The sequence below is a fragment of the Cydia strobilella genome, chromosome Z, assembly GCF_947568885.1.
Source record: "Cydia strobilella chromosome Z, ilCydStro3.1, whole genome shotgun sequence".
NCBI classification, from domain to species: domain Eukaryota; kingdom Metazoa; phylum Arthropoda; class Insecta; order Lepidoptera; family Tortricidae; genus Cydia; species Cydia strobilella.
The window spans coordinates 35,298,323-35,314,394 of NC_086068.1; the positions used below are offsets into that span (position 1 = coordinate 35,298,323).

The 16,072-nt window shown below is 40.2% G+C and overlaps 2 protein-coding genes across 3 annotated transcripts in view; both read left to right on the forward strand.

Moving 5' to 3' along the window:
- The window catches only part of LOC134754353 (aspartate aminotransferase, cytoplasmic), a 124,516-nt gene that overhangs the window by 77,715 nt on the left and 30,729 nt on the right, over positions 1-16,072 (forward strand). The gene's annotated exons all lie outside the window — the stretch shown is intronic.
- The window catches only part of LOC134754301 (zinc finger protein 436-like), a 35,792-nt gene continuing 30,414 nt past the window's right edge, over positions 10,695-16,072 (forward strand). Inside the window, exons 1-2 of one of the 2 annotated variants that reach the window (XM_063690540.1) lie at positions 10,695-10,809; positions 15,662-15,805. In XM_063690540.1, coding sequence (XP_063546610.1) covers positions 15,714-15,805 — 92 coding nt within the window. In that variant the 5' untranslated portion in view covers positions 10,695-10,809; positions 15,662-15,713. Of the gene's footprint in view, positions 10,810-11,090; positions 11,357-15,661; positions 15,806-16,072 lie in introns of those variants that run through there. The other variant, XM_063690539.1, reaches the window with a different exon arrangement.

Below are 16,072 nucleotides of genomic sequence, written 5' to 3' on the forward strand. Positions count from 1 at the left end.
TAAGTCGGATCCAGTGTCTATTAAAAACTTTGATTAGTGCATTTATCCCTAATAAATAAGCGGCGGATATAACATGGAGCAATCAGTAGCCGCGCTTACTGATTGCGATTGGAGTTTTCCTCCCAGTTGCATGAAGGGACGCATTTGCTGGCTCTTGTGCCATATGTTGAGTATGTATAGATTTCTACTGGCAGGTTAGTTATTATGAACTTGACTAGAGTTCTATGTCAAATGTCACAGCGTTACAAAATGAATATCTATTGTGTTATTAATTGTTATGATGATTTAATTTAAATATATATTGTGTACCCAACGTCTGCGTATCATTAATACCATATCTCCTATGGTACCAGCATCTTCGAGATGCCGGGGATCCATTCCGCCTTCTGGTTCTTGAGGATGATCGGTTACGGGAGCGACCTCTAGCCTGAGAGCCGGCAAGGCTGGCTACTTGCATGGACAGTTGTTCAATGCACTCTTTGAGCGAGGCCATCTCGCTTGGTGGACAGCTATTGTCAATTTTGTTGACTTTTGAGGGGCCTGGTGACACCTCAATTATATTGTCAGCCAACTTCGCTAGCTTTTCTAGGGAAAGGTCAGTGTGAGCAGAAAGGATAGCCTGAACATTGTTTGGTAATTAATATGGTAGCAGTATCGTGTGAATGAAAGTAAGCGGCAAGATATTTACAAGTAAGTGGCAAAATGAGTAATAGCGATAAAATAATTATACCCGTGTTTGACGGAACTGAATACGCGAACTGGAAAATTCGGCTGATGAAATATTTACAATTTAAAAAATGTAAGGAAGTAGCAACTAGAATTAAAACAGAGAAGGATGATGCTAATAAATGGGAAGAGATGGATATTCAGGCCACGAATTATATTTACAGCGCTATTACCAACCGACAGTTAGAATATATAAGCGATGTAGAGTCGGCATATAAAATAATATAAAAATTCGACGGAATGTATTTGAAAGAATCTACCGCTTTACAAATTGTGTGCAGATATAATCTAGAAAATATAAAGCTAGTTAAATATACAGATATCAATATTTTCTTCGACGATTTTGAACGAAGCGTCAATGAATTAAAAAATGCTGGCGCCACTATTTCTGAAAGTGAAAAATTAAATTACATGCTAAAAGCGCTACCGGAAAGTTATAGCTATATAGGCGATTTAATAGATGTATTACCGGAAACTGAAAGAACTGTTGAATACCTTAAAAGTAAAATAAGAATGAAAAATTTACATAAAGTAGATGAAGAGCTACCAAACCGATCGAATGCATTTAAAGTGAATTCAGAAAATAAACCGATTTGCTTTACGTGTGGAAAGCCCGGTCACGTGCGCAGAGATTGCTGGCACGGAAGTCGTGGTCGTGGACGCGAACATTCAGGTCCAACTCATGGTCGTGGACGTGGTGACCATAATTTTAGACCAAATAGAGGTAGAGCATCTTACCAGAGCAATACAAATTATAACAGAAATAGCTTTTACACATCAATTGTGCATAATTCGACGAAAAATGAAGATAATACGGTAAAGTCAGGTCAGATAAATTGGCTTTTAGATAGCGGCTGCACAGATCATATCGTAAATACAGATGAATTTTTTGACAAATATATAACTTTAAAGATGCCCATAAAAGTAAAAGTTGGAGATGGAAGATTTTTGGACGCAACGAAAGTTGGCAGCATTACAACATACTTTCCTGTTTATGAGAATAAAAATAAAGTGGTCATAGGTAATGTATTTTACATAAAAGAGATGAACGCAAACTTGTTGAGCTATGCGAAGATTACAGACAATCACACAATAATTTCGTCAGGACATTTGTCAAAGATATATAACCGGAATAGAGAACTAATAGCGATTGCGAAGAAGGAGGACAGATTATATAAAATGACAAGCTTCATTACAAAAACAATTGGTGTAAATGTAGCTAGCAGTAATATGACATTGAAAGAGAAACTTCACAGAACACTTGGCTATGTAAATTTCAACCATCTTGACGTTATTTGCAGAAAACAATTATTAGAAGGAATACCTGAGCAATTAGAGTCAGACTTTATGAAATGTGCGATCTGCGTTGAGAACAAAATGCATAATTTACCATTTAATAATAATCGGACTAAAGCAAAAGACATACTACAGATTGTGCATACGGATGTTAATGGACCACATAGAACGACAGGATATCAAGGAGAAAAATATTTTCTAACATTTATAGATGATTTTAGCAAGTTGGCAAAAGTATATTGTATCGGATCAAAGGAAGAAGTATATAATTGTTTTGTGGAATATGTAAATGAGCTACAAAATTTAACAGGAAAAGTTATAAAGGAGTTGAGATGCGACAACGGTAGAGAATATATTTATAGAAGAATTTTTAATTTTGCGAGAGAAAAGGGCATAATGATTAAGCCCTGCCCAGCATATGTGCATGAGTTGAACGGTACAGCAGAAAGATACAATAGATCGATTATGGATATGGCACGATGCCTTTTAGCAGAAGCAAAAGTTGACAGACGATTTTGGCCAGAAGCCGTAAAAACAGCAGCTTACTTAAAGAACCGAATATTGACAAATACTTCAGAAAGAAAGACTCCTTACGAACTATTTTTCCAGAAGAAGCCATCTGCAAAATATTTAAAAATGTATGGCAGTAAAGTTTATGTTAGAACGCCAGAAGAAAGGCGAAGGTCAAAATGGGATCATAAATCAGAAATGGGAATTCTACTCGGATATACAGATGTTGGTTATAGAGTACTGATTAATGACAGAATTATCATAGCAAGGCACGTAGATATAATTGAAAAAGATGTGAAATTAATTGCTTTTGACGATGAGGAAGAAGGTAAAGAGGAAAATAAAAAAGAAGAAGAAAAGTGGGAAGATACCATAGATGAAATTGAACCGGAAGAAACAGTACAAGAGAATGATAATGATAATGACGACAAAGTAAACGATGAGACGAGAAAGTCCAAGAAACAAATTAAAGCACCAGTCCGTTTCGACGAAGAATTCGGCTACTACTGTATAACTGTTAATTATTGTGATGCGATGATTCCAGATACTTTTCAGGAGGCAACCAAATGTGACGAGGCAGATCAATGGAAAGAGGCAATGGAAAGAGAGATGAACAGTCTTGTGAAGAATAATACTTGGACGCTGGTAAATGCTCCAGAGAACAAAAAGGTACTTGACGTTAAATGGGTGTATACGAAGAAAACCAACGATCTATATAAAGCAAGGTTAGTGGTACGAGGCTTTCAACAGACAGATAATGTCGAAGATACTTATTCACCTGTAGCTAGAATGCAAACTTTGAAACTACTTTTATCATTCTGTTGTCAATTTAACCTACATGTACATCAAATGGATGTAGAAACTGCATTTTTAAACGGTAAAGTGTTATCCGAAGCCGTAACTGAGGATCATTATTTTACGAAGTTTGTTTAACGATGTCTTTTTAACATTTAATGATCCAGTGAATATATATGAAGATAATTCAGGTGCAATGATTATTGCCAAGTACGGTAATTTTACGAAAAACTCAAAACACATTGAAGTGCATTATCACTATGTACATGAGAATTTTAAAAATGGTGTTATAGATATCATCAGAGTGAATACTGAAGATAATGTAGCGGATATTCTGACTAAAAAGCTAGGTCATGTTAAATTCTTTAAATTTAGACTAATGTTAAACGTAACATAATATACACCGTGTTATACATTGTGTTCATGATAAAGTTTTAAAATTGTAATTGTTCTAAGAATGAGAACTCAATTAATTTAATGTTGAAGATTAGTGCTACTTGTGTTAATGTGTTGCCATGTATAAATCTAAGGAGGCGTGTTGAGTATGTATAGATTTATACTGGCAGGTTAGTTATTATGAACTTGACTAGAGTTCTATGTCAAATGTCACAGCGTTACAAAATGAATATCTATTGTGTTATTAATTGTTATGATGATTTAATTTAAATATATATTGTGTACCCAACGTCTGCGTATCATTAATACCATATCTCCTATGGTACCAGCATCTTCGAGATGCCGGGGATCCATTCCGCCTTCTGGTTCTTGAGGATGATCGGTTACGGGAGCGACCTCTAGCCTGAGAGCCGGCAAGGCTGGCTACTTGCATGGACAGTTGTTCAATGCACTCTTTGAGCGAGGCCATCTCGCTTGGTGGACAGCTATTGTCAATTTTGTTGACTTTTGAGGGGCCTGGTGACACCTCAATTATATTGTCAGCCAACTTCGCTAGCTTTTCTAGGGAAAGGTCAGTGTGAGCAGAAAGGATAGCCTGAACATTGTTTGGTAAGCGCCTCATCCAAAGCTGCCGCAGGAGGACTTCATCCTTTGTTGTCCCTGCAAGAGAGCGGAGCCGTCTGAGGAAAGTAGAAGGCTTGTTGTCACCAAGTTCTTCCTCACTAACTAGCCTCTCTACTCTTTCCTGCTCTGATACAGCCAGTCGTCGAATCAACTCTTTTTTTAAAGTTTCATATTTGTCTTCTTTAGGTGGATACCAGGTCATCAAACTCTCCAATCAGCTTTTGGTCTATAATACTAATCACATGACTGAATTTAGTCATATCACTCTTTATTTCTGCAACATGAAATTGGCACTCCGCTTGGGAAAACCATACTTTAGGTTTGTCTGCCCAGACCGGCGGTAATTTTACAGATACTTTGCACACCTTATCTCCAGTGGTAGGTGTAGGTGTGGGTTCAGGATGTGCTTGATGTCCCTGCAGCTGAGCTTGTAGTGCTTCATTCCTGCTCTGCAGGTCTGCCAGCTGTTGTCTGAGTTCCTCTGTTGACATGGTTCAGGGAATAAAATATGTAAATACTCAAATGCAAATGCCACCACCCAAATATGACAACACACCACACGAAAAATTTTTTGTTAGTACCACAGGCAAATGTTATAATAATAATAAAACAAACAGAAAACATTTATAACAAAAAACACAGCGATATAGGTTAGGATGCAAAAACAGATTTTTTTTATGTAAGTACCAAATGCCAAATGCAATGAAAATTAACTTGTAAGGAACGCAGACATATGTACTCAATAGCGCGTAAATAAATAAAATAGTTGGAAAACAATAGAATTACTTTTTGAATTTAAAACAAAGGCAAAGTTGAACAGGTTATGTTAGGTAATTAGTTAATGATATTTATACATGAAGCGGTTAAAATGTTAATTGTCCTCAAAACACCAGCTTAATATAATGTACACACACGAAGAACGCGAGATTTCTAGCGTTGTAGGAATCAGTTTTTGTAGTAAGTAGTTATTTTACTTACAAGTGTCCCTTGGGTAATGTAGCACAGCCAGGCACGGTTCCTTAGAGAAAACAAACTCACGCAAAGCTTATAACGCACACTTGCACTTCACCACTATACAAATCCGATCTGCAATCCGCACGACGATGTTGACGACGAAATATAGAACGCGTCTGGCGCTGATCCGGACGGCGTCGGCCTGACGCTACTGTCTCGCACCCCGCTATCACGGGGCAGCTGTGGGCACTATGCAAAGACACCGAACACTATGCAGGCACCACACTTCTAGAAATCAGCCCTCGTCGGAACATGAGTCGCATGCGCAGCCAAATCGGGTTCCTACAATGCGACAAATTCGGCGGTCACCAATGTGGGAGTGCGGTGAGTTGATGGCAGGAACATTAAACACGCGAGTCGTGTTGAATACAAAGTTTATTTGTTAAATAGTTACATATACAATCAGTAGTAAAATCTCCTTTTTTCTGTCTACCTGACACTTGACAGCTTAATGTTGCCGTGGTTATTATTGTAAAGGTGGCTTCACACATGTATGTGGTCGCCACACCATAGATAACTAGCAGTTAAGGTCGATCAGCTGATGCTTTTCCGCCATCTTGGCGAGAACCAAACTGCGAAATCGCCGTGAAGTTTGCGAGTGTGGAGTCATACGTCAACGTCGCGACATGTTCTCTCCGCGAAGCCGCGCCGCGATTCACGCACATAGTCTAGAGGGCCTTTACAACAAAACAAAATGGAAAAATAGCTAAATCACGTATGATGCCATAGATAACTAGCAGTTAAGCTCGATCAGCTATCAGCTGATGCTTTTCCGCCATCATGGCGAGAACCAAACTGCGAAATCGCCGTGAAGTTTGCGAGTGTGGAGTCATACGTCAACGTCGCGGCGTGGTTATATACTCTTTGGTCGCGACATGTTCTCTCCGCGAAGTCGCGCCGCGATTCACGCACATAGTCTGGAGGGGCCTTAGGAATAGGTAGTACTAGCGTCGGGCTTCCACACTATCGCACCGAACCGTCAAAACGTTGCGATCCTACCTTACAGACTGCCGCACACGTGCGTCAGTGTTGCCAAGTATGCCATATTTCCATATTTCGCTGATTAGCGAACTAGACCCCAGACTTGCGGGAGCAGGCTTATGAAATCAACACAAATACGCATGTGATATATTTAGCTGTACATACCTACTATTAATAATACAAAGTTATTATTGTTTTATATGTAATATAAATTAAAAATGTAAATTTGATGATGAGACGTGTAAAATTATTATTTTATAAATAAATCGGTTTTTTCTGGCAAAGGGTGAAGCTAAGCCCCAAAATTTAAACAATCTGAAACATCCCACATCACATTTAGAGGGCCTACTGTCAACATCGAAAAACATTATATACCTCTCTATCGCTCTTGCTGATTCAAGCGTTAAGGTCTCTCCACACTCATGCGCGAATCACGGCGTGAAGCCGCGAACGCGAGTCTGGAGTCTAGTTCGCTAATCAGCCAAATCGACTCCACACTCGCGTTCGCGGCTTCGCGCCGTGATTCGCGCATGAGTGTAGAGGGCCCTTAAGGCAGTAAAAAAAACGGTTCGTTTTTGCGGTAGGGCCTCTGGACAGTATTATATTCTTTGCTCTGGACACACATTTCACTTTAGTGACCCTACACACGAGCGCTTTTTTAACGCGCGTTATTTTGGCGTGCACTTTTTGCTCTTGATGTCAATAAGTCCAGTGGGCCTGATGGTATAGATTTAGATTTAGATTTATTTATTTCTTAATATTAAATTACATTATAAATTATTTTAGCTTAATCTATACGAATTTATATTATGATCGTCACCAAAGAATATAATACTCACTATATATATATCTTCTTCTTCTTTTAAAATTATGGCTTCAGCCCAGTGGGACTATTTCGCCAGTATCAAGGTATTGAGAGGTTTACAAACGACAAAAATTGTACGGTTGTACAAGACAGTGTACGGTGATTTGTTTGCTCTTGTAAATCGATAGCTAGTCTTTACAAGAAGCACGTGGACTACCGGCCGTTGACTCCAAGATGGTGGTTAAACGCGCTTCAAAATTAATTCTCCATTCACTGCACACTACCACATTAGTTTACTGTATAATAAGCTATCGATATTACACTTTAAACAATATTAATAAGCAAAAAACAAAGTAATTAATCACGATGCTAACTATCAAGATGGCGCTCGAACCGGAAGACACTATATATATATAATCGTCACTTATTATATACAAATGTCAATAAAGATAAAAATTTATCACAAAGTCAAATAAATATTGGGAAATAAATATACAATGACAATATGGCTAGTTATACTTAGGTATCTCGTAATGGTCGTCAAATTATAGTACAATGCATTACAAATATTACAATATAAGAATAAGTAAGCAATATCATATCATATAATTAATTAAATCTATTGATAATATTAGGCGTCATTTCCATATATTCTTTTACAGAATATAATGGATTATCCAATAAAAAGGATCTCAATTGGCGTTCAAATGCTTCGTCAGATGGTTCTGTTCGCAACGTTGCAGGTAGACGCTCATAAAACGTTGGCCCTATCACCCTCGGATTTTTGACTGAGTGCCATTCGACGCGGCACTGTGCGTAGTCTCCCTGTAGACCGGAGTTGTTTACCCGTAACCTCGATACATTTGAACTTATGTAAATTATTTCTCACAAACATTATTATTTGGAATATGTATATGAAGAAGTGTGTCATGATGCCATTTTGTTTAAAAAGTTCATTACATGGATATCGGGCTTGGACTCCGGCCAGTAATCGAATCGCTCGCTTTTGGGGTATTAAAACTCGCTTTGCATCAGTAGAATTTCCCCAAATTAACGTACCATATGACATTAGAGAGTGGAAATGGGAAAAATATACAGTTTTTAGTGCTTTTCTCGATATGTGGCTGCAGTTTTTTAATGGCAAAGACCACTGCTCAACCTATTACATAATTTGTCAACATGACACTTCCAGCCACGGCTCGAGTCAACTGTAAAACCCAAGAATTTGCTCACAGCACACACTGGCATTGGGCCTTTGGCAATTCACAAGGGTATCGTAGTGTTTCGACCCGAAAAAATCATGACGTTTGATTTAACGACATTTAAGAGCAAGCCATTCGACGTAAACCACATTTTCAGCTGCTCACATGCATCATGGATTTTCTCCGCAAGCTGTTCATGGGTTTCAGCCCTCACGACGACTGTCGTGTCGTCTGCGAAGAGCACGGGAGTGCCACTCGTGATTGCCGACGGAAGATCGTTAACAAATAGCAAGAATAATGTATTGCCAGTCGCAGACCCCTGAGGAATGCCTAAATTGACGTTACCAGTATCCGATGTTATTGCTTTCCCATTTGTGAACACTTTCACAACCTGCCTGCGGTTTGACAAGAACGATGTGAATAATCTATGTGCTGAATCCACAATACCGTACAGACTTAGCTTAGTTAATAGCAATTGATGGTCTATAACATCGAAAGCCTTGGATAAGTCACACAGTATGCCAGCCATCTTGTGTCTCTCATCAAGGCCGCGTGTGCCGCCATCGTTGTTGATCCGTCTATATGCGTACTGGTTATCAGTGAGCAGGTTATGTGACTCTAAGTAAGCCATTAAACTGGACGATAAAATGGACTAAACTATCTTTGAGATTGTTGGTACGATAGTTATGGGTCGGTAATTATTCACATCGTCCCTCTCCCCTTTACCCTTGTATACCGGGCAGACTAGTGTTTTTTAGCTCATTGGGGTAAGTACCGCTTTGAAACATAGTGTTTACTAAGACCACTAAAATGTCCGCAATAATCGGCCAAACGCTTAAAATTATATTTAATGAGATGTCATAAACGTCAACAGTTGTACGAGTCTTTAACATCAGCTTAATTGTTTTGTCCAATATTTCACGTGCAACTATGGGAAGATTAAACTCTGGTATAATATAATTACTCAAATGTTTACCGACATAATTTTTGGACAGTGCCTCATCGCTCTTTATGACATATTTTGCAGCTACGTTAAGAAAATGCGAATTAAATGTATTCGGTATTTCTTCATGTGATAAGACGGCATTTGTATCAAGCGGACGGCGGCATTTGTATTTATATACCCGCTATTGTCCTAAGAACGTGCGCTCCAGAGCTAGCTCCGGTTTTAATGCGCCTATTCTCGCTTTCATACTGCTCAGGTAAATGCCCGTCATCCTGGAAGACTGCTTAGGTCCATCCAATCCCTAAAAAGGGTGATCGCACAAACCCTTCCAATTACCGACCGATTGCGATAACCTCTCTTCTCTCCAAAGTGATGGAGAGCGTGGTTAACAACCAGCTCCTAGCATACCTTGAGGACCACCAGCTTATAAGTGACCGGCAATATGGCTTCCGCCATGGTCGCGGCACTCATCGTTGGGCCACCGCCATTGAGAGCAAGGGAGAAGCTCTAGCAGTTAGCCTAGATATCGCAAAGGGTTTCGATAGGGTTTGGCACAAAGCGCTTCTCTCCAAGCTTCCTTCGTACGGGCTCCCCGAGGGACTATGCGCATGGGTCGCCAGCTTTCTATCTGGGCGTAGCATTGCAGTTGTCATCGACGGGCAATGCTCAGATCACCGGCCCATTAACGCCGGCGCACCCCAAGGATCTGTACTGTCACCTACTCCGTTCATCCTTCATATCAATGATATGCTATTGACTAGCAATATCCATTGTTATGCGGATGACAGCACGGGTGATAGTTTCTACACAGGTCGTGCAAATGCCCCTCGTGAGCGGGTATTGGAATGTTGAATGCAACTTGTGTCCGAAATCGAGGCCTCTCTTTAGCAGGGATCTGAGTGAGCCTTTGCGATATCAACTCACTCTTACTTATGGGTGCATCGCACAATGACCTTGGTGCGGTGCGATGGTGTGGTACGGCCAGAAGGGATAACATCCCATAGAAAATATGAATTTCGCGCCTTTTTCTACTGACAAGATTTGCTTGACCAACTATAGCTGCGCATCAAGGTCGCGGTCCGGTGTGGCCGTCTGTCTACAGACATAAAATCATAATAATCGTAACACACTATCGCACCGCACCAAGGTCTCGGAGCGCCGCACCCGTAAGTGAGAGCGAGAAAGAGTTATCTGTTTCTGGCTCTCAATTATGGGTGCGAGTGCGACGCACCAAGGTCGCGGTGCGGTAGTGTGTTACGGTTAAGCCCTAACAGACCGCGACCTTGGTGCGCCGCACCCAAGTGTTGTCAGGGTTTGGATTAACCATAAACTAAACAGTAAACACAACCAAACGCAATCGTAACATCGTTCATATCATGTTCATATGCAATATATGCATACGTCGCAGTCAAACGGTTTCAACACTTTCAACAGGCAATTTTGATATGAAATAACTATGTATTATTATTATTATTTCTTTACTGCGGAAACTTAACCGTTACCACATTTCGCAAGTAAGTATTTCTGATATAGATTTAATAGAAAAAAAATGTTGTTCATAAACTCATTTTTATTAACATATTTTTCATCTGGTGTGGCAGTGTTGCGTGAGATACGTTATGTATTTAAAACAGAATAAATAATATAAATTTGTAATTAATTTTTGTTAGATTTAAAAAGTATGCTGTTATCTGAGACTTAAATAAAAAAATACCTTAGATGATTTGTAAAAAATCACATAAAAACCTAATGCTCTATTTCTCTATTGCTGTCAAAAATGGCGTTGCGTTTGTCAGTGGAGTGATGGAGTCGCATTATTTACTTCTTTTCATAGTGCAGAATTCTAATAGCTTTTTCTTATTATAGGTTTACAAATTGCTTCATTAGTGACGTAACGATATGGAGAGTTGTGTATAATCACATGGAGACGGGTTGCCCTGCCTTGATAATGCCTTATTGCTACGCACCCGGGTGCAATCATATTTCTCGAAGAGAAACGTGCAGTTTCTTTAGATTTCCTGCCGACACAAAACTATTCGAGAAGTGGAAAGCTCTTTGCCCGTAAGCATAGTTAACGTAGTTTTCTTGTTTTTAATGTGAATTTGTTTATATTGTCACCTGATGTCAAAGAAGACGCTGATAGAGTAGACCGTAGACCTCAACAGCATTGGAAAATTGATTATGACGAAACGACTCCATGAAGCAGATTAGCATCTTAAAATGTAATATGTGATCTGGAATTTCTGAAATAGCCGACAAATGTCGAAATGTTGATCACACTGTTGAAGCTGGTGCAGAACCTGTAGTAACTATATTTGAGGGTTACTTTTTTGCTTAAACTCCTTCGAAATTTCCTTGTGTATCTCAAATCTCAATGGTGGATTATTGTCATTCAATTTTTATTAGGCCCTCCTCACACAAGCTGACTTTTCAGATAGTCAGTGCCTGAATCTGTGTTTCTGGAATATCTGAATTTATTAAGTGACCATAGTGATTCAGCCTTTCAATTTCTGACGCCCCATCCACACTCTCCACAAGGCTACAGGAGGGAATGCGAGTATGAGTGTGGACGGTGCGCTCGTGTCCCCTCGTCTCGCCTCGCTGTCGCTCCGCTTGTTGTCTGTTTTTCGGACGCGAGTCAAAGGACGCGAGGGGGTGAGGCGGGGGAATCATCCACACTCGCGCTCACTCACTTTGTGTTTGCTGGTGCAGAGTAACAACCTAACCTACGTGTTATTTTTTATAATGACGGAGTGGAGTAACAAGATGTGTTCCACTTTTATGGAGTTCTACTAAATGGAACCAGTAATTTGGGATCCCAATAATCGCCAAGACTCGCGCCGAGCGCCTCTAGGAGGCGCCTCGCGAGAGTGGTTGGCTAGCACTCCTACGGCATCCAATCGCCAAGTCTCGCGCCGAGCGCCTCTAGGAGGCGTCTCGCGAGTGTGGATGCGGCATGAAAAAAAAATCTGCATGTGTGATGTGCCTTCCTTAAGTTTTTGTCTTTGTAAGGGTATGTGCGCTCGAGCAACTTTTGTCGCCGCGACTATTTTGTCACTCATATCAAGTCTCTCTCTCTCTCTTTAGCCTTTTTCTACCCTTTGGGTGTAGGCCTCCTTCATTTTGCGCCATTCGTCGCGGTTCTGTGCGACTTGGAGCCACTGTTTCCCCACAGTCTTCTTAATGTCGTCGTCCCAGCGCATCTGGGGTCTACTTTGAGGACGCTCTTCCCCCCATGGTCGCCACTCGAGTAGTCGTTTGCTCCACGAATCGGTCTTCCGTGCTATATCAAGTCTATGGGCTAGTATAGAAGTGCGCACACGTAGCGACGTGAATCTTGGGAAACTTTTTTGTCCGCGGGTTCGGTAACAAGCCCGCTACGAAACTGTCTCCTTCCCTATTGGTTTCAGTGCAAGTGCGCGCACGGACGACAAATAAGTCGCCAGTCGGCGAGCCTACGCCGGCGAGCCGAGTCAGAGGGCCTACCGCGAAGCACGTTCGACGTGTTGCCTCTCTGTCGCACTTGTAAATTCGTATGTAAGTGTGATAGGGAGGCAACACGTCGAACGTGGTTCGCGGTAGGCCCTCAGAAAGTCTCCCGCTTGTCACGTCGCTACATGCGCGCACTTTCATACTAACCCATAAATAAATAAATAAATAAAAAAGCCTTTTATTTCCAATTTACAATTGTTTTACATTAGAAGTTTTAGCATATTGTTTAGTAAGTTTCTTATAGTTAGTAGTTAGTGTTAGGTTTATGTATTCTATTTACTATCTATTTATTTAATTTGGACCCCTCTTTGGGTGTAGGCCTCCTCCAATTCTCTCCATTTCTGCCTGTCTTCCGCTTTGTTTAGCCAGTCTTTCCCTGCAATTTCTTTTATATCGTCCAGCCATCGTTTATATGGCTTTCCTACTTTCCTTTTGCCACTTGGGCCTTTCCATTTCGTTGCCAATATTGTCCATCTATGGTCTTTGTACCGTGCGATGTGTCCTGCCCACCGCCATTTTAATTTGAGGGCTTGAGTTAGTGCGTCTTGTAACTTTGTTTTTTCTCTTATAGATGTACTCTTTATTTTTTGTATCTTTTTTATGTTGAGCATGCTCCTCTCCATGGCTCTTTGGGTGGTTCTTATCTTTCTCTTTATTTTATCTGTAAAAGTCCATGTTTGGCACCCATAGAGCAGGCTCGGTAGAAGGCATGTATCTGCCACTATCTTTTTTAGGTTTGAGCTGTATTTGCCTTTTAGGATTTCTTGCAGTGACCAGAATTTCCTCCAGGTTATGTTGGCTCTCCTTTCTACCTCTTCTTCGTTATTTGTTGTTGTAAAGGACAGTTGCTTTCCTAGATATATATATTGGTCTACATAGTCTATGTTGTTGCCATTGATATTTATTTGTATTTGTTTGCTGTTTGTCATTATTTTGGTTTTATTTGTGTTCATTTGTAAGCCTGCTTTGGTGCTTTCTTCGTCTAGTTGGTTTATAAGCACTCTTAGTTCTGTTGCAGTTTCAGCTACTATGACTATGTCGTCTGCAAATCTCAAATGGTTTATTAACTGGCCCTCCAGATTGATGCCTTTTGATTCCCATTTGAGATTCCGAAATATGATTTCTAGGACAGCAATAAAGATCTTGGGTGATAAAGGATCTCCTTGTCGGACTCCCCTTTCTATCCTTATCTGTTTCCCTCTTGTCTCCAGCTTGACTCGGCTGGTGCTTTTCGCGTATATATTCTTTATAATATTAATGTATTTTTGGTCCACATTAAGCTGTTTCAATGCATTCCAGATTGCGCTGTGATTGATGCTATCAAATGCCTTGCTATAATCTATAAAGGCGACGTATAGGTTCCTATTGAACTCTTTATACTTCTCTATCATCTGTTCTAGTGCTTGTATGTGATCAGTGGTGCTGAAACCTGCCCTGAAACCAGCCTGCTCTCTTGGTTGTGAGTCGTCAATTGTTTTGGATATTCGCCTTAACATTATTGAGGAGAACAGTTTGTATATGCTCGCCAGTAAGCTGATTGGCCTATAGTTACCGATGTCTAAGGAGTTGCCTTTCTTGTACAGCAATATTATGTCGGATGTACACCATTGCTCTGGTATGGTTTCGGAATTAAGTATCATATTGAATAGATGTGTTATATGTTGTTATAGGCTTGATGTAAGAGACAAAATAGTTGCGGACACAAAAGCAACTTAGTCGCCAGGCGATTTATTTGTCGTAAAGAGACAAGTAAATCGCCTGGCGACTAAGTTGCTCGTGCGCGCATACCCTAAGTGAGCATCATTGGTATAGCCTGTCAAACAACTGTCAGTAAAAAAGGTGCGAAATTCAAGTTTTCTATGGGACGATAACCCTTCGCGTCTACGTTTTTTTAGGGTTCCGTACCCAAAGGGTAAAACGGGACCCTATTACTAAGACTCCGCTGTCCGTCTGTCCGTCTGTCCGTCTGTCTGTCCGTCTGTCACCAGGCTGTATCTCATGAACCGTGATAGCTAGACAGTTGAAATTTTCACAGATGGTGTATTACTGTTGCCGCTATAACAACAAATACTAAAAACGAATAAAATGAATATTTAAAGGGGCTCCCACACAACAAACGTGTTTTTTTTGCCGTTTTTTGCGTTATGGTACGAAACCCTTCGTGCGTGAGTCCGACTCGCACTTGACCGGTTTTATTTATAGTTGGTCAAGCAAATCTTGTTAGTAGAAAAAGGCGCGAAATTCAAATTTTCTATGGGGCGATATCTCTTCGCGTCTACATTTTCGAAATTACCCGAGGTATATCATTTAACTGAGGCTGTTGGTAAGAAGTTTTTATGGTTAACTATACACTGGCGGTGGGCTTGGGTGCATGAAGCTAGTTTGAATTATGTTAAACAGGTGAAAATGTAATATATAAACTAGTTTTTGTCCCCTCAGCTATCTTCTACTAGACAATCACCACACAACTTCTTTACCAACCGCCTGATATGTGGTAGAACAAGGTATTTGGAACCATCCAGATACACCTTCTTTTTTACACTAACTGAAAACCTGGAACCTATTAGCCTTTTTTAGGGTTCCGTACCCGAAGGGTATAAACAGGACCCTATTACTAAGACTCTGCTGTCCGTCTGTCTGTCTGTCCGTCCGTCTGTCCGTCTGTCTCTGACCAGGCTGTACTGTGTCATGAACCGTGATAGCTGCTACAACAACAAATACAATAAACAGAATAAAAGTAATATTTAAGTGGGGCTCCTACAACAAACGTGATTTTTTTGCCGTTTTTGCGTAATGGTTACTGACTCGCACTTGGCCGGTTTTTTAAATTATAATTTATTGGTATCAGTATTCTAACATAATATCATGTTTTAGGCTTAAAGAAAAGGAGCCTACCAATGAAGACGGATTGTGCAGTTGCCATTTTATGAATGGTGATCAAGCTAACTTGCCAACTGTATTTGCATATAGTAACGCAACCATTGAATTCTCTGCATCATCAGAAACTATTGTTGACAAGTAGGTATTATTACATGGAATATTCCTGCTTTTGTCCCTTTTGTGGTTGGCATCATATTTATCTCATACCAGTTGTGGTACCACTTTAGTGCATGGACTATTTCTATGGAACATAATTTGATATTTACCACAAGTTGTCCGATGAAGGAAATATAGTCGCGACTGTCACAAAATCCAATGTGTCTATGGAGGTTGGTTCCTTCCCGGCCTACAATTGTCAGAAATAGTTGTCAGACTAGTTTAGTTTTGTCTGAAATAAATTCAAAT